The sequence below is a fragment of the Pan troglodytes genome, chromosome X, assembly GCF_028858775.2.
Source record: "Pan troglodytes isolate AG18354 chromosome X, NHGRI_mPanTro3-v2.0_pri, whole genome shotgun sequence".
NCBI lineage: Eukaryota > Metazoa > Chordata > Mammalia > Primates > Hominidae > Pan > Pan troglodytes.
The window spans coordinates 19,384,791-19,403,888 of NC_072421.2; the positions used below are offsets into that span (position 1 = coordinate 19,384,791).

The 19,098-nt window shown below is 42.1% G+C and overlaps 1 protein-coding gene across 5 annotated transcripts in view; it reads left to right on the top strand.

The window, feature by feature from the left end:
• PPEF1 (protein phosphatase with EF-hand domain 1) overlaps positions 1-19,098 on the top strand; it is a 152,179-nt gene that overhangs the window by 111,398 nt on the left and 21,683 nt on the right. For all 5 annotated transcript variants that reach the window (XM_054676256.2, XM_054676257.2, XM_024353137.3 and 2 more), the window contains 2 exons: positions 1,977-2,129; positions 16,763-16,948. In XM_054676256.2, the coding sequence (XP_054532231.1) occupies positions 1,977-2,129; positions 16,763-16,948 (339 nt within the window). The remainder of the gene's footprint in view (positions 1-1,976; positions 2,130-16,762; positions 16,949-19,098) is intronic.

A 19,098-nucleotide genomic window follows, 5' to 3' on the forward strand; every position in this document is an offset into this window, starting at 1 on the left:
AACTCTATCAGATGAGACATAAAAGTAGATTGTTCCAGTCCAGTTTTATAATCCCCACTTTCCCATCCCATAGGACCCTCCAACCCTCTGTGGCAGGAGGGACCATACTTCCTGGTTTACACCTGCGGTCGTAATGGTATCATTGTTAACAGGGGTGGGGAAGGGTTGGGGGAATTTGATGACAACCTCTATTCTAGGTTCATTTAAGGTATTTTGTAAGGTGGGCAGGTTGAGGGGGGTCAATGCAGAGGGATTAAAGAATGAAGGAAGATTTTATAAAACTAAGATTCTGGTTTATTATTTGTCAGACTCCCCAGCAAGGCATTTGCAGAAAGATGGCTACTAGACTCCCTGGGGGAAAATGGTCGTGTAGTGCCTTAGGGAGAGCTGGGGCAAAGTATCCTGATCCCAAATGGCCTTGAAAACTTCAGAGCCACACATACTTAAGAGACCATGTGGCCTTGCTCAGTGAGCTCATCAGAAATGAGTTGTGTACAGCTGGGCACGGTGGCTCATGCCTATAGTCCCAGTACATTGGGAGGCCGAAGTGAGACGATCACTTGAGACCAGAAGTTCGAGACCAGCCTGGGTAACATAGCAAGACCCCCATCTCTACAAAAAAAAAAAAAAGAAAGAAAGAAAAAGGGAAAAAGAAGTGAGTTGTGTGGACCCAAGTCCAGAGGGTCCTCCCAGAATATTCTGCTCTGCCCCTAATGGGAACATTTGCTGGCAGGAGACAGGGCAGGTAGGCTGTGAACTAGCTAGCAATAGCTGAGCTTGAATTTCTACCTAGCTCAATGAGACAGGACCTCAGAATAAGATTCAATTTCATTTTTGAAAAATAAAGGTAAGATTTCCTACACACTCTAGTTTGTAAAAGAAACTAAGTGCTTGGCCGGGTGCAGTGGCTCACGCCTGTAATCCGAGCACTTTGGGAGGCCAAGGCGGGCGGATCACGAGGTCAGGAGATCAAGACCATCCTGGCTAACACGGTGAAACCCCGTCTCTTCTAAAAAATAGAAAAAATTAGCCGGGCGTGGTGGCGGGCGCCTGTAGTCAGTGCTGAGGCAGGAGAATGGCGTGAACCCGGGAGGCGGAGCTTGCAGTGAGCCGAGATCGCGCCACTGCACTCCAGCCTGGGGGACAGAGCAAGACTCTGTCTCAAAAAAAAAAAAAAAAAAAAAGGAAACTAAGTGCCTACCACAGAGAATTTGTCTATCACTGAACCACGGCCACCAGTATAACAGAAATATTGTTTAATATTGTTTTGTTTAAAGACATGGTGCTACAAAGAAACAAGTATAAAATTACAGTCTCTGCTTGCGTAAGGGAACAAGAGGGATTCTAGTAATTGATGCCCTATCAGAAAGACATTTTGTTTTCCAAAGAAACGCAGCAGTTTTGTTGCCAAGATTAGAGAACATCGTCAATGGCTGGCAGAGTCAGGCTGAGAACCACAATGCATTTAGGTTGGAAGGGCTTCTGAAGTTTTCAACCTATGTCCCCTTTAAGAACTTTCTTGGACACAGATGTACCTTTTCTCTTTTCTTCTGGAAAGCATAACAAAATGCACAGCAGCCACTCTATTAAGAGGTGTTTCTGAACTCCTGAAGATCCTATGGCTAGATAAAGGCTCAATAAGGAGACTAGTTGCCCCTACCTTGGTATCTTCCACTTTCTGTGTGGATGCCACAGAATGCGTTTAACACCTACAGAGAAACTCCAGTGAAACACAGAAACTCTTTCTTTATAGGCAATGTCTGTAATTGGAAAATGTACCAACAATGTAACAGACCCACTTTACAGACATCAGTGGATGAGTGAGATATAGGAGGTGGACGAGATGCAAAAAGTGACCGTGTGTTTTTCATTGGGTTGTGGCACCACAACATAGAAAGAATCCCGCCTGGGACTGAAGTCTCTGTATGTGGCAGAATAAGCAGAGGGTTGGACTAAAGCATGAATTTGTTTTATAGATGAAATCTGTGCTGATACCACCAACGGAAACAAACAGAGACCATGACACTGACTCGAAGCACAATAAAGTAGGTGTGACTTTTAATGCACATGGAAGAATCAAAACAAATGGGTCTCCTACTGAACACTTAACAAAGCATGAATGGGAACAGGTAGGTAATCAGGGTGTTCACTGCAGTGGCAACAATGACACTAGCGTGCATGTTGTCCCTTACAATATATAGATAAAAAGTGACTTTACCTTTATGAGGAGACCACGTGATTCTCTTGGAATTCATCACTATATTTTTAACAGCTTTATTGAGATATAATTCACATACCATGTAACTCACCCATTTAAACTGTATAATTCAATGGTTTTTGGTATATTCACAGTGTTGTACAACTAGCACCACAATCTAATTTTAGGACGTTTTCATCATCTGAAAAAGAAACTACATACGTATTAGCATCATTCCCCATTCCCTTCTGTAGCCACCCTGTGCCACCTAACAGCCTTAGGCAACCATCAATCTACTATCTGTCTTTACAGATTTGCCTATTCTGAACATGTTGTAGAAATGGACACATATGTGATGTTTTGTGTCTGGCTTCTTTCAGCACAATGTTCTGGAGGCTCATCCATGTTGTAGCATGTATCAGTACTGAACATCTATTTGTTGCTGAATAATATTCCATTCTATGGATATACACATTGTATTTATTCATTCATAAGCTGATGGACATTTGGGTTGTTTCCACTTTTTGGCTACTATGAATAATCCTTCTATGAGCCATCACATACAAGTTTTTCTGTGCATGTATGTTTTTATTTCTCTTAAGTGTGTACCTAGGAGTGGAACTGCTGAGTCATAAACTAATTCTAAAAAAGTTTAACATTTTAAGAAAGTCCCAAACTGTTTTCCCAAGTGGCTGCACCATTTTACATTTCCAGTAGCAATGGATGAACGTTCCAATTTCTCCACATCCTCTCTAACACTTGTTATTGTCTATCATTTTGATTATAGCCATCCCAGAGGGCATGAGATGGAATCTCATTGTGGTTTTGATTTGCATTTCCCTAATGACTAATGATGTCACGCATCTTTTCATGTGTTTATTGGATATTTGTAGATCTTCTTTGGAGAATTGTCTATTCAGATCCTTTGCCCATCTTAAAAACTGAGTTATTTATCTGTTTATTATTGCATTGTAAGAGGTTTTTTGAATATATTCTACATACAAATCCTTTATCAGGTATATTATTTGCAAATACCCTCTCCCATTCTGTGGGTTGTCTTTTCCCCTTTCTTGATGGTGTCCTTTGCAGTACAGCAGTTTTTAATTTGGGTGATGCCCAGTCAAAATGATATATTTTTTCTCTTTGGTTGCTCATGTTTTTGGTGTTGTATCTAAGCTATTGCCTAATCCAAAGTCATAAAGATCTATTACTTTGTTTTCTTCTAAGAGTTTTATACATTTAGCTCTTAAATTTAGGTGTCTGATCCATTTTGAGTTAATTTTTGTGTGTGGTGGGAGGTGAGATTCCAAATTCTTTCTGTTTTATGTGGATATTTAGTTATCCCAGCACCAATTTTTTTTTTCTTTTTTTTGAGACAGAGTCTCGCTCTGTTACCCAGGCTGGAGTGCAGTGACAGGATCTCGGCTCACTGCAACCTTTGCCTCCTGAGTAGTAGCTTGGATTACAGGCATGCATTACCACGCCTGGCTAATTTTTGTATTTTTAGTAGAGATGAGGTTTCACCATGTTGACCAGGCTGGTCTCAAACTCCTGACCTTAGGTGATCTGCCCGCCTCGGCCTCCCAAACTGCTGGGATTACAGGCGTGAGCCACTGTGCCTGGCCACCAGCACCATTTCTTAAAAAGACTATACTTTCCTTGTTAAATTTTCTTGACACCCTTATCAAAAAATCAGTTAACCATAATAAAAGGGTTTATTTCTAGACTCTTAATTGTATTTCACAATCTCTATGTTTATCCTTATGTCAGTACTGTACAATTTTGATTACTGTAGCTTTGTGGGAAGTTTTAACATTGGGAAGTGTGAGTTCTCCAACTTTGTTCTCCTTTTTCCAGATCGTTTTGGCTATTCTGGGCCCCTTGAATTTCCATATGAATTTTAGGATTGATTTGTCAATATCTACCAAAAAGCAGCTGGGATATTGGTAGGGTTGCCTTGAATCTGTAGGTCAATTTGGGTACTATGGCTGTCTTGAGATGTCTTTCCATTTATTTAGATCTTTAATTTCAACAATGTTTTTTTACCTTTCAGTATACACGTCTTGCTCTTGTTTTGTTGTATTTATTCCTAGGTGTTTTTGATGCTATTGTAAATAGAATTGTTTTCTTAATTACATTTTGGATTGTTCATTGCTAGTGTGTAGAAATACAACTGACTTTTATATACTGACATTGTGTTGTGAACTTTGATAAACGTATTAGTTCTAATGGTTTTTAGTGGATTTCTTGAGATTTTCCACATACAAGATTATGTTATCTGTGAATAATTTTACTTCTTCCTTTCCAATCTGTCTGCCTTTTCTTTTCCTTTTTTTCTTTTTGTTTAATTGCCTTGTCTAGAACCTCCAGTACACTGTTGAATAAAAGTGAAGAGAGTAGATATCTTTGTCTTGTTCATGATATTGGGGAAAGCATTCAGTCTTTCATCAAGTATGATATTAGCTGTGTATTTGTTTGTAGTGGCCTTTTATTACATTGAGGAAGTTTCTTTCTATGCTTAGTTTATTGAGTGTTTTTATTGTGAAAGAGTGTTGGATTTTGTCAAATGCTTTTTCTGAATACATTGAAATGATGTGTTCTTTCCCTTTATTCTATTAATACAGTATATTATATTGATTGATTTCAGAGATGTTAAACCAACCTGACATTCCTGGGATAAATCCCACTTGGTCATGATGTATAATCCACCTTCTATGTTGCTGGCTTCCGTTTGGTAATATTTTTTGAGGATTTTTGCATCTATATTCATAAGAGCTATTGGTCTATGGTTTTCTTATGTTGTGATATCTTTGTCTGGTTTTGGTATAAGTTTGGCCTCATAAGAGGAATTGGAAAGTATTGTCTCCTCTTCTGTGTTTTAGAAAAGTCTGTGAAGGATTGATTTTAATTCTTCAAATGTTTGATAGAATCCATCAGTGAAGCCATCAGGGCCTGGGCTTTTCTTTGCAGGAAGTTTTAAAATTACTAATTTCAATATTTTTCCTTGCTATAGTTGTATTCAAGTTTTTTGTTTCTTCCTGAGTAGTTTGTGTCTTGGTAGTTGTGTCTTTCTTGGAATTTGTTTCATTTCCTGAAACAAATTTATTTCATGAAATTCATTTCATTTAATATATCTAATTTGTTGACCTAAAGTTGTTTGTAGTACTTCTTTATTGTTTTTTCTCCTGAAAGTTTGGTAGTAATATTTCCTTTTTTTTCTTGGTCAGTCTCACTAAGGTTTGTCAATGTTATTGATCTTTTTGAAGAACCAACTTTTAGTTTTATTGATTTTTCTCTATTGTTGTCTATTCTCTATTTCATTTATTTCTGCACTAATTGTTAACAGTGGAGGGTGTCCAGGTTCTTGGCGTCTTGAACAATGAATTGGACAAAACGCACAAACAAAGCAAGGAAGGAATGAAGGGTTTTACTGAAATGAAAGTACACTCCACAGTGTGGGAGTGGCCCGAGCATATGGGCTGAAAGGCCCTGTTATAGAATTTTTGGGAGTTTCAATACCCCCTAGAGGATTCCATTGGTTACTTGGGGTACACCCTATGTAAATGCAGAGTTTGAAGTGAAGTTACAAAGTCATTTACAGCATAAGCCCAATGGAGAGGATATTTCCTGTCATAGCTGAAGTGTGAGCTGGCCTTATGTTCCCTGCCTCCAGACCTTATTTTCCTGCCTCATAATCTTTATCATTTCCTTCCTTCTGCTTGTTTTAGGTTTAGTTTGCTCTTCTTTTTTCAGTTTCCTTAGAAGGTAATATCATTGACTTGAGATCTTTTTTATTTTTTAACAAAGATACAAATTTCCCTTTAAGTACCGCTTTAGCTCCATCCCTTAAGTTTGCTATGTTATTAAACAATTGCTGCTGCCTTAAAAAAAATAGTTTTGCTATGTTGTGCTTTTGTTTTCAATAGTATTGTCTAAATATCCTTGTGATTTCTTTAACTTATCTGTTATTTGGCAGTGTGTTGTTTAATTTCTACGTATTTATGAATTCCCCATATTTCTTTCATTTATTGATTTAAAATTTAATTTGATTGTGGTCAGCGAACACATGCTTTGCCTGATTTAAATTCCTTTAAAACTTTTTTTCTTTTTTTGGTAAATCCTTTTAAAATTTGTTGAGGCTTTTTTTGTGGCCTAGCATATGGTTTATCCCAGAGAATGCTCCATGTGCACTTCAGAAGACTATATATTTCACTCTTATTGGGTGGAGTGTTTTATATATGTCTCTTTGAACATATTTATAATAGTTGCTTTGAAATCTTTGTCTGCTAAGTCGACGTCTAGTCCCTTCAAAAGCAGTTTTTATTGCCTGCTTCCCCCCTCCGCCCCCCCCACCCCACCCCCGCCCCCGCCCGTGTATGAGTCATACTTTTTTCTTTGCATGTCCTGTAATCTTACATTGTAGTAACCCTAGGTAGTTAGTTATTCCCATGCCCCTCTGGGGCTTGTTGTTATTTGCTTTTTTGTTTATTTATTGAGTGACTCGTCTGGACTAGTTTAGTGAAGTCTATTCCCCTTCAGTGTGCAGCCTCTGATGTCACTCTTCACAGAGTGCTGCCTTGGGCATGCATACAGTTTCTCCGACCACCAGGGCTGGTGTGGATTTAATTGGGCTCTCTTTGACTGTCTTTCCCTGATCTCTCCTTTAAGCTTCGGACCCATCTGCCACTATTTGAAGCAGTCCCAGCTGTTAGCCTTCACTAATTGCTAGCCGATTGCTCTATTGTTTTTAACAATGCCCTGGCCCACAGAGTGCTCTACAGTCTGATCCGATTAAAGTTGGACCCCTTTGCAGGGGCAGGGCTTTAACCATGTTTGAGGCTTACTCCAACCTCCACAAAGGCTCTTTTCTCATCTGTCTCTTTCCCCGATTCAGTCTGTTAAATTTCTTCTAGCTGGGGTACTGTTACTACTAGTATCTCCGCACTACCATCCTCCTCGTAAATGCTTATTCCCAACATCTCCATTGTTTTCAACAGTGCCTTTAGGCATGAACTTCCTTACACTCTGTGCCAAATAAGGCCGGTCCCTTAGGAAGAGTGGCAGTGCTCTGTTCTTGACCTGCCTCACACCCTGGGCCAAACCACTGTGCCATCGCACTGCAGCTGGGAGCAGGGACAGTGACCCACTTCTCCTCCAGTGACAGCCCCATTCCACAAGTGGGGTAGTAGGCAGGGATGATAGCCCCTGGTCTTCTTGGCTTGCCCTTCCTGGCATAGCACCTCCTCCTTATGATTGAGCAAGCATGGGGGCAGTTGGGGTCTAGCACCTGCAGGCTGCCATGCCTAGGATAGGGCTTCTGCCCAATGAGTGGGAGAAGTGACCCCAGTCCTCTCTGCTGTGCTTGCCTGGAATCCAGCTTCTGTAACGCAGAGCTGAGGGGAATGAGGGATGCCCATCAGCTTGCTCCTTCTGGGGCAAAACCATAGCCCTCTACTGGGAGCTGGGGGAAGAAGGAGCCCCGTCTTGGATGCATCCACTTGAAGTAGAGCATCCTTCATGCTGATCAGTGAAGGGGGTTAGAGTAGATCATGGCTCAAATGCCACAGACTCTCTCTGTTGGTATCAAAATTTAGTAAGTTTTCTTAAATGTTTCTCCATATGCTGTATGCCATTACGACAATTTCCAGTGGCTTTAACTATTTTAATTTTTTTTTAAGTGATTTTCCGCTGGGCGTGGTGGCTCACGCCTGTAATCCCAGCACTTTGGGAGGCTGAGGTGGGCGGATTGCTTGAGCCCAGGAGTTGGAGACCAGCCTTGGCAACTTGGCGAAACCCCATATCTATAAAAAGTACAAAAATTAGCTGGGCGTGGTGGTGCATGCCTGTAGTCCCAGCTACTTGGGAGGCTGAAGCAGGAGCATGGCTTGAACCTGGGAGGCGGAGGCTGCAGTGAGCTGAGATCGTGCCACTGCACTCCAGCCTGGGCGACAGAGCGGGACCCTGTCTTAAAGAAAAAGATGTTCACCAGTTAAATGGTTGTTTCACTGGGGAGAGGGTCTGCCAAGCCCCTAACACTGCCATTCCTGTCACTATGTTGTCATTTTGAGAACTGTACTGAGTATGTCTATAAACATGGATGTAAAGGCAATAAGCCATGTACTCATCTTTGTGAGAGCGTGCATATCCAGAGCTGCCTGTCTGGAGTCTCTGGCAGCTTCTGGCATGGAGTAAGATCTATAAATATTCCTCTCATTCATTCATCCATTCAACAAGAATGTATTGATCACTCCTGAGTACTCTTGCTCATTTGTCTTGGTGAAATTTAGCGTTTTTCTAAATTTCCAGTCCTACATTTTAACTGCTTTCTTGTCAGTTTTTACCCCATATGGCAGGGATGAGTTCTTAAGAACAACAGCTATGTGTATTATCTCATTAAATCCTTAAAGCAACCTGATGACATAGATAATATTATTCCTATTTCCCGAAAGAGGACACTGAAGCTCACATAAGTTGAATAATTTGCTAAATGATGGGTCTCGTTTTGATTCCAAATTTGTTGGACTCTACACTTCTCATTTTTGACTGCTAGGTCATACCATGTCTCTCACTGTAGGAAAAGATGTTACAGGACACTGGGTTTTGTTTGGTTGGTTGGTTGGTTTCTTTTTTTTTGAGATGGAGTCTCACTCTGTCACCCAGGCTGGAGTGCAGTGGCGCAATCTCAGCTCATTGCAACCTCCACCTCCTGGGTTTAAGCAATTCTCCTGTCTCAGCCTCCGGAGTAGCTGGGATTACAGGCACGTGCCACCACGCCCAGCTAATTTTTGTGTTTTTAGTAGAGACTGAGTTTCACCATATTGGTCAGGCTGGTCTCAAACTCCTGACTTCAGATGATCCACCTGCCTTGGCATCCCAAAGTGCTGGGATTACAGGCATGAGCCACTGTGCCCGGCCCCAGAACTCTGTTTTTCAACTTCTTAGATGGGAATGTTATGACCTCTTAGAAAGGTCTTTTGTAGACTTTTCTTCAGGTTTCCTGTTCTGAAAGAAATGAAATAAAATTATTGGATATGGACTAACGCTTAATGATAAAAGTGTTCTTCCTGTAGATAGAATCATAACCATAATAAGTAGCTTTCGTTTTCAGATATAAACACACATACATGCATTTGCAATGTCACAAGTACACATAGACACGTGCCCACATGATGTTGGTTACATCTGTAGCTGGGAAGCATAATTAAACAATTACCAAACAGTGTTAAATTTCTTACTTCTCTTCAGTAATTGTTAAAGAAGCCTCTTTTTCTTGATTTGGGACCCTTATACCTTGATTGCTGAAAATGTTGACTAAAATGTGATTTCTGGTGTAAAATATACCCTAATCAATGAGGAGAGAGAGAAGTGGGGAGACAGACTGAGGGAGAAATGGAATTCATCATTGGCTGTGAGTCCAAAATATTTAAAAATCAAGTAAGCATGAGAGGCATCTCATAGCAAGTAGGAAAGGATGCCTCCTTAAACCTTGACATCCAAATCCCAAAGACTGAAGGTTAGAACAAGCTCTTCTAGGATTATGGTGAATAAAGAAGATAATGTTAAAGAAATTGGAGCTGCACACAAAGAAAACTGTGGCCTCTGGAAGCCTAGAAGAGTTAGAAGAGCCTTAAGAAGTGGGAGGGAGGAGACTGGGGCTCATTATTCCATAACAGAGCCTCCCGCTCTCCAAACAATAGAGATACAGCCTCCTGCAGACCCCATACACATGATCAGAGCTGACATTGGGTAAAATGGGCCAGAACCTCATTTCTGATGTTTAATCATTTTAGTTGTGCCCCTAATTTTCTTTCCTCAGTTCCTGGTACATAGTGGATAAACACACACATAAGCTATGCTAGAGCCGAAATTTCCAGATAAAAACAGAGCTCACAATTACTTTATTTCTTAATATCTATGAGCTATTTTGTATAAAGATCATATACTCTTTATTTTGTCTTGTAGTCATGGAAATTCATAATTCTTGGCAGAGTGCTATAGTTTAAATTTTCCCTTATGTTCACTGAGATGTGGGGATATATTTAATCAGAGTTAAGTCACTATACAGAGATGAATATGATACTCTTTAAGACAGACTTACAAAGAGACAGAGGCCAGAAAGGTTTCAAAAATAATTTTAATTATTTATAGTCTGAATGACTCCCCTCTCTTTATTCATTCATTTAACAGGTATTTATTGAGCACCTACTATGTGTCAGACACTGTTCTAGACTTCTGGGAAATGTCAATGGCCAAATAAAGATCCATTACCTTGCAGAGCTTACATTTTAGGGGGAGGAGTTAGACGACAAACAATACAATAATGAGTAAATGATATGATATCTTAAGTGATATGTTCTTTTTTATTATTATTATTATTTTTAGACGGAGTCTCGCTCTGTTGCCCAGGCTGGAGTGCAGTGGCGCAATCTCGGCTCACTGCAAGCTCCGCCTCCCGGGCTCACACCATTCTCCTGCCTCAGCCTCCTAAGTAGCTGGGACTACAGGCACCTGCCACCACGCCCAGCTAATTTTTTTGTATTTTTAATAGAGACGGGGTTTCACCATGTTAGCCAGGATGGTCTCGACCTCATGATCCACCTGCCTCGGCCTCCCAAAGTGCTGGGATTACAAGCGTGAGCCACTGCGCCCAGTCTTAAGTGATAAGTTCTATGGGAAAAATAAAAACTAGAGCAGAGTTAAGGAGAACAGGAAAACTGGACTTGGGGACAAAATTGCAATTTTTTTTTTTTTTTTTTTTTTTTTGAGACAGAGTCTCACTCCTGTAGTCCAGGTGGGAGTGCAGTAGTGCAACTACGGCTCATTGCAACCCTGACCACCTGGGCTCAAGTGATTCTCTCACCTCATTTTTTTATTTTTTATAGAGATGATGTCTCACTATATTGCCCATACTGGTCTTGAACTCCTGGGCTCAAGCTATCCTTCTTCCTCTGCCTCAGAAAGTGCTGGGATTACAAGCATGAGCCACGGCGCCTGGCCAAAATTGCAATTTTAAATAACGTAGTCAGCAGCATTGAGGAGGCTCCCAAGAGGGAAATGACTTGATTGAGGTGTCTTGGCTGGTCAGGAATGATAGAGTAGGATTTGATCCTGAGGTTGACTTGAATGTCCATGCTCTTTTTCTGAAGGGATAGATGAGAGTGACAGGCATTCTCAGGAAGGACGTGACCTACTTTAGTCAGCCCTTATTCAATGAGGCCTGAAGGGTGGACAGGGAGCAGGAGGAAGGCATTTAAAGAAATCTAGGTACCTGGCTGGAAGGTTTGGGCTGAGCACGGCTTTTTTTTTGAGATGGAGTCTTGCTCTGTCGCCCAGGCTGGAGTGCAATGGTGCGATCTCGGCTCACTGCAGCCTCTGCCTCCCAGGGTGAGGCAATTCTCCTGCATCAGCCTCCAAAGTAGCTGGGATTACAGGCATCTGCCACCACGTCCGGCTAATTTTTGTAGTTTTAGTAGAGGCAGGGTTTCACCGTGTTGGCCATGGTAGTCTCAAACTCCTGACCTCGTTCATGATCCACCCATCTCGGCCTCCCAAAGTGCTGGAATTACAGGGGTGAGCCACCATGTCCGGCCTGAGCATAGCTTTTAAAATGACATGGTCTAGGCCGGGCGTGGCGGCTCACGCCTGTAATCCCAGCACTTTGGGAGGCCGAGGCAGGCGAATCACAAGGTCAGGAGTTCCAGACCAGCCTGACCATCGTGGTGAAACCCCGTCTCTACTAAAAATCCAAAAATTAGCCGGGCGTGGTGGCGCATGCCTGTAATCCCTGCTACTCGGGAGACTGAGGCAGAATTGCTTGAACCTGGGAGGCGGGGGTTGCAGTGAGCCGAGATCACACCACTGCACTCCAGCCTGGGCGACAGAGCAAGACCCCGTCTCAAAAAAAAAAAAAAAAAAAATGACATGGTCTAGCTGGGCGTGGTGGCACGTACCCGTAATCTCAGCTAGTCGGGAGACTGAGGCAGGAGAATTGCTCGAACCCAGGAGGCGGAGGTTGCAGTGAGCTGAGATCACGCCATTGCACTCCAGCCTGGGCGACGAAAGCAAAACTCTGTCTCAAAAAATAAATGAATTAATGAATTAATTAAAAATGACATGGACAAAAGCTGGAAGGGAGGATGTATAACCAAGGGAAAATATGAAAGAATAGTGAATCTATAGTATTAATGTTTTAGAAGAGAAGCATTTAGATATACCTTTCAGAGCTATTAACTCTCCCTCGAAGCACACTTTTGGAGTCTGGATTACTTAGAGCTGCAGACATGCGCAAGGTGCTTCTTGAAGGATTTATTTTAGATTGAGGAGATTTAAAAGGCTGACACACAAATAGATTTTTGTTGACCAGGTCATATAAAAGCTGTAATTCAGTAAAACGTTCCCATTTTTTTTGTTTGAAATTTTTCAGGAAAGAATGTTGTAAAGAATTAATTAGTCTTTCATGCAGTGATCACCCCAAGGCTCCTGCATTTCAGAGGATAATGTGTTGTTGAGATGAAAGAGATGGTTTCTACTGAGGAATTTGTTTCACCAACAAATGGGCTTTTATGCAATTTTTTTGTGAGTTCTGGAATTAATCTTACGTTACCACTACGATCTGGGTAAACCTAGTCAAGTAAATGATTTCTAGACAGAAAAAAGAAATGCAGAACTCAGGGAATGGATTCTGAAGGACAAGCTCAATTCTTAAAAACTGTTACCCCTGATGACTTAGAATCAAAGAAAAATGAGTCTCAGATATATCTTCCTCATTCCTTTGATGATGACTAAGGCCTGAATATGTTAAGTGATTTGCCCAAGGTGACTTAGGTAATTACTTGAAGTGCTAACTCCTTGGCCAGTGCTTATTCTAGTTCAACAGAGTCCCATCATATGTGCATTGAATTTATGTAAATTTCAATTATTGTATATGGCAAAAAAGGAGAAAAATACTGGAAAATTTTATTTTCATATACTTTATCACATATATAAAAGAATATATCCATATTTATATAATATATATAAAACATTCACATATACATATTATTGTATAGAGTTATATGCATACAATCATGTACAGTCAACCCTCCGTATGCACGGGTTCTGCATTGTGGACTCAACCAATAACAGATTGAAAATATTTGGAAAAAAAGAAAACAATATAACAATACAATCTAATATAAATTTTAAAATATGGCATAACAACTATTTACATAGCACTTACATTGTATTGGGTATTATAAGTAATCTAGAGATGATTTATAGTACAGATACTCTTTGATTTATGATGAGTTTATCTGGACTTAATTCCATCATGTCAAGGAGCTCATTGAATGCTTGTTGCTTTTGCACCATTGTGAAGTTGAAAATCGTTAAGTCAGGGACCATTTGTAGACAGGAGGATGGGTGTGGATTATATGCAAATACTACGCCATTTTATACGAGGGACTTGAGCATCCACAGATTTTAGTATCCTGGATGTAGGAGGTGGTCCTGGAACCAATCCACCTTGGATACTGAGGGGCAACTATATATGTTAAGGGTAACTTAAGAGGTTTCCCAGGGGTAATTTTGGCTATAAATGATTTGCATCCCATGTAGAAATTGAAAGCTTAATCCCCTCCTAACAAAGCCCAACTCCTTGATTTCCATCTTTCCTCCATCATTATATTACAGGTCGAATTATGTCCCTAAACATGACATCATGGTGTAAGAGCCAGATTTGACTCAGTTGAAAATGCAAGTGTTATTTTTGTCATAAACACCAGCAAAGGGGTTCCATTATATTTATTCATAGAGTAGGGCGGTGCTGATGTTGGAATTCAGTGGGGAGAAAGGAGCCCCCTTGGCTGACTCTTCTTTGGGTGGTTTTAACTGTCACTTCAATCATCAAAAACTCTGCAGGTATCTGATGTGGGCCTGGTACAGGGTTTCTCTTTTCTCTAGTTCTGACCAGGTACTTATTCCAGGGTAGCTCTCCTGCCAGTTCTGCTCTTTTCACCTCACTGTCTTTTTCCTCACTTATTTCTAGCTCCTCTTCCATACCAAACTTATAAATGGGTGTACAATCATGTTTAGCAATTCCTGGTCCTCTTCTCCAGACCTGATTTGGACCCACTAGAATAACTGCACAACTTCACATGCCTGCTTTTTCATGCACTCAAAAGAAACATGTGGAAAATATAGACTGTTAGAATCAGTCTGTTAGAATCTGAGATACTTTACAGGTCAACTGGTCCAAATGCCTGATTCTAAAGATCTCAAAAGTGAGACCCAGGGAGGATTTTCAAGGTTATATAGCTTTAATGGCAGAGAGTTTTTCTCACCGCTTTAAGCTGTTATAGAAGTTTCAATAAAGAAACATTACAGGCTGGGCGCAGTGGCTCACACCTGTAATCCCAACACTTTGGGAGGCCGAGGTGGGTCGATCACCTGAGGTCAGGGGTTCGAGACCAGCCTGGCCAACATGGTAAAACCCTGTCTCTACCAAAAATACCAAAAATTAGCCAGGTGTTGTGGCGGGCCCTTGTAATCCCAGCTACTCAGGAGGCTGAAGCAGGAGAACCACTTGAACCCAGGAGGCGGAGTTTGCAGTGAGCCGAGATCATGCCACTGTACTCCAGCCTGGGTGACAGAGCGAGACTCCATCACAAAAAAAAAAAAAGAAAAAAAGAAAAAAAGAAAAGAAACATTACAGATAGATGAGAGCCACAAAGACGGAGCCTCCAATCTTTATGAAAAATATTATTTTGTTTTATTTTGAGATGGTGTCTTGCTCTGTTGCCGAGGCCACAGTGCAGTGGCATGAACATGGCTCACTGCAGCCTCAACCTCCTGGGCTCAGGAATCTTCTCACTTCAGCCTCCCAAGTAGCTGGGAACACATTCCGGCACCACCACACCTGGCTAATTTTTATTTTTTAAGTTTTTGTAGAGATGGGGTTTTGCCATGTTTACCCAGGCTGCTCTTGAATTCCTGGACCCAAGCATTCCTCCTGACTCAGCCTCCCAAAGTGCTGGGATTACAGGCATGAGCCACTGTGCCTGGCAGAAAAATGATTTTAAAAATTTGGATCTTTAGTCCTGGACATCATGTAACCTGCATTTGCCTCTCCTGCGCCCCAAAGGAAATGTTATAATAATACAACACTTGTGGATTTAGAACACATTATGGAAACCAGTCATTTACTAAATGTATTGCGGAAACTGAGAAGGTACTTACCATCGAGGGGGGAAAAGTGAAGGAGATGCTTTAGGAGACACCCTCGGATAAACAGGTTTCCACATTTGTGTTGGGAAACAGCAAGGGCTTCCTCAGGCTATGTGCTCAACAGGACAAAAACCTGGCCCAGAGCCACAGCAGGAGACCTACTTTATGTCTTTGAACATATTAAGACACACCTAATGTGTGGGCATTGTGGGGAGCTAATTTCTTCCCTGAATGTGACAATGAAGTTCTTTTAAGAGAAAAGAACCTTGTAGATTCAACAATTGTCAAACAATTGTGATGGAATTTTTAAAGCCAAAAAAACAAACAAAAAAAATGACAGGGCCTGATTCTTGGTTATTGTTATTGCTGTATTGGTTATTCATGGAGGAGATGAATATGAAACAATGTTCTTTTTTCTTTTTCTTTTTTGCGGAGACCAGCTCGGTAGGGGAGACCCTAACCCAGCAGCGCTAGAGGAATTAAAGACACACACAGAAATATAGAGGTGTGAAGTGGGAAATCAGGGGTCTCACAACCTTCAGAGCTGAGAGCCCCAAACACAGATTTACCCACGTATTTATTAACAGCAAACCAGTCATTAGCATTGTTTCTATAGATATTAAATTAACTAAAAGTATCCCTTATGGGAAACGAAGGGATGGGCCAAATTAAAGGAATAGGTTGGGCTAGTTAACTGCAGCAGGAGCATGTCCCTAAGGCACAGATTGCTCATGCTGTTGTTTGTGGCTTAAGAATGCCTTTCAGTGGTTTTCCGCCCTGGGCGGGCCAGGTGTTCCTTGCCTTCATTCCCGTAAACCCACAACCTTCCAGCGTGGGCGTTATGGCCATCATGAACATGTCACAGTGCTGCAGAGATTTTGTTTATGGCTAGTTTTGGGGCCAGTTTATGGCCAGATTTTAGGGGGGCCTGCTCCCAACAATTTTGAGACAGGGTCTCCCTCTGTCACCCAGGCTGGAGTGCAGTGGAGCGATCATGGCTCACTGCAGCCTCAACCTCTCAGGCTCAAGTGATCCTCCCATCTCAGCCTCCCTAGTAGCTGAGACTATAGGCATGCACCACCATGCCTGGCTAATTTTTGTATTTTTTGTAGAGTTGAGGTCTCACCATGTTGCCCAGGCTGGGCTTGAACTCCTGGCCTCAAGCACTCCTCCCACCTCAGCCACCCAAAGTGCTGGGATCACAGGCATGAGCCACCACGCCACGCCTGAAACAATTTTCAAGGAAGAATGAGAAGTGGTCTTTGGGATACCTTGGGTTAATATTTCTGACAAATAAGTTGGAATCTAGAAAGATATACTCTCACTTGTAAGTTACAGTGAAATCTGGTTTGTTGTTCCAAGATTATTGATATTCTGTGGAGTGATCCCAGAGGCAAAAATGGCTGTTTTCCAAATACGTGCCGAGGAGGGGGCTGCTATTTTGGACCAGATGTTACTTCCAAGATTCTTAATAAATACCAGTTGAAGATGCTCATCAGGTCTCATGAATGTAAGCCCGAAGGGTATGAAATCTGTCATGATGGGAAGGTAAGCTAAAATTGTTGGTGACATTCCCATAAACATCCTTCCCCTAAGCACAGTCTTTTCTTCACAGAGCACGTCTGGCCTAGAAGCCCATGAGAAGATGTCTTCTCTAGTACCAAACGGAAACCAGAGAAGGCGAGCTTCATCTAGGTTGTTTGAAGGGGCCTCACTGTCCCTTATCCTAAAAGATATTTGGGTTATTTCCCTGATCTTCCCTAATCCCAGAAACAGAAATTCTTTTTTTTTTTTTTTTTTTTTTTTGAGATGGAGTCTCACCCTGCCACCCAGGTTGGAGTGCAGTGGTGTGATCTCAGCTCACTGCAACCTCCGCCTCCCGGGTTCAAGTGATTCTCGTGCCTCAGCCACCCAAGTAGCTGGGATTACAGGTGTGTGCCACCACACCCAGCTAATTTTTGTATTTTTAGTAGAGACAGGGTTTCACCATGTTAGCCAGACTGGTCTCAAACTCCTGACCTCAGGTGATCCGCCTGCCTCGGCTTCCCAAAGTGCTGGGATTACAGTCGTGAGCCACCGCGCCTGGCCCCAGAAACAGAAATTCTGATACATGGCACTAAGTAGACACACAGAAAGGCTTGGTTCTTTAGACTGCTTATAAGGCAACTGTCCCATACAGTGGGGTTGAGAATGTCCTTTTCCTCACAGAGCGCATAAAAGGCAGCAGTGAATCCAGTTTGCTCTTGCACTTTTTACGTGTTCCCTGTGCAGGGCCCAAAACACAAAACACACTTCCCTTCAGCTCCCTGAGTAGGTGACCTCCAGCAAGTTGCTCACTGTAGTCAGTTTAGCTGCAGCCACTAAAACGGAGTGTGTTGTGTTCCTTCAGTGGTGTCTGATCAAAGGCTAAAAAAGGTGAGGACCGAGGAGCTGGTTTCTTGTCCCAAGTTGTTCTGGGATGCACCGTTTCTTTTTTTTTCTTTTTTCTTTTTTTTGAGACAGAGTCTCGCTGTGTTGTCCAGGCTGGAGTGCAGTGGTGCGATCTCGGCTCACTGCAACCTCCGCCTCCCGAGTTCAAGTGATTCTCTTGCCTCATGCTCCCGAGAAGCTGGGATTACAGGCGCCCGCCACTACGTCCAGCTAATTTTTGAACTTTTAGTAGAGACAAGGTTTCACGATGGCCAGGCTGGTCTCAAACTCCTGATCTCAGGTGATCCACCTGCCTCAGCCTCCCAAAGTGCTGGGATTATAGGCATTAGCCACCGCGCCTGGCCTGGAATGCACCTTTTCCTATAGTGAACAGCAATAAATAAAAATGGACACCAAGTTGTGTGGCATTTCCCTCTGTGTCAGCACTTTGTTTTTCTGACCTTTATTAATTCATTTTCAGCTCATACTAACATTCCAAGATGAGTAAGGCAAGTATTGTTTAGGGTTTCTTTGTAGTAAGAAAATAGATAGAAAACATCAGTGGCTTGTCTGAAGTGACATGCTCATCAGGACAGAACGGGGCCTAAACCAGGTTCCCTGTCACCCACAAATATTGTCCTCCTGGCTGGGCATGGTGGCTCATGCCTGTAATCCTAGTACTTTGGGAGGCCAAGGCAGGTGGATCACGAGGTCAAGAGATAGAGACCATCCTGGTCAACATGGTAAAACCCTGTCTCTACTAAAAATACAAAAATTAGCTGGGCGTGGTGGCACACACCTGTAGTACCAGCTACTCGGGAGGCTGAGGCAGGAGAATTCCTGGAACCCAGGAGGTGGAGGTTGCAGTGAGCTGAGATCGTGCCATTGCATTCCAGCATGGTGAGAGAGCGAGACTCCATCTTAAAAAAAAAAAAAAAAAAAAAAAATTGTCCTCCCATATTCTACCACAGCCCAAGGCTAGTTCCTTCACAAGACAGTGGTCATGGTCCCTTATTCTAGCCACTGCACCTCTGCCCTTAAAGCACTGACTTTCTGGGGCCCTGAACCCTCTAAATCACTCAGCTCCAAGCAGAAGAAAAAAACTGAAGTACCAGACAAATTTTGTTCTGAATGCTCAACTATTACAAGGCAAGAAAATAGGGGATTTATCCCCTTGGAAAAAGAATTTGCAAAATCAAACATTAAAGAGGATTCTGAGATTTGGCACTAAAATTGTACCCGGGATTGCAGGGCCATGCGCTGAGGACATTGGCTGAGTGGCCAGGAGT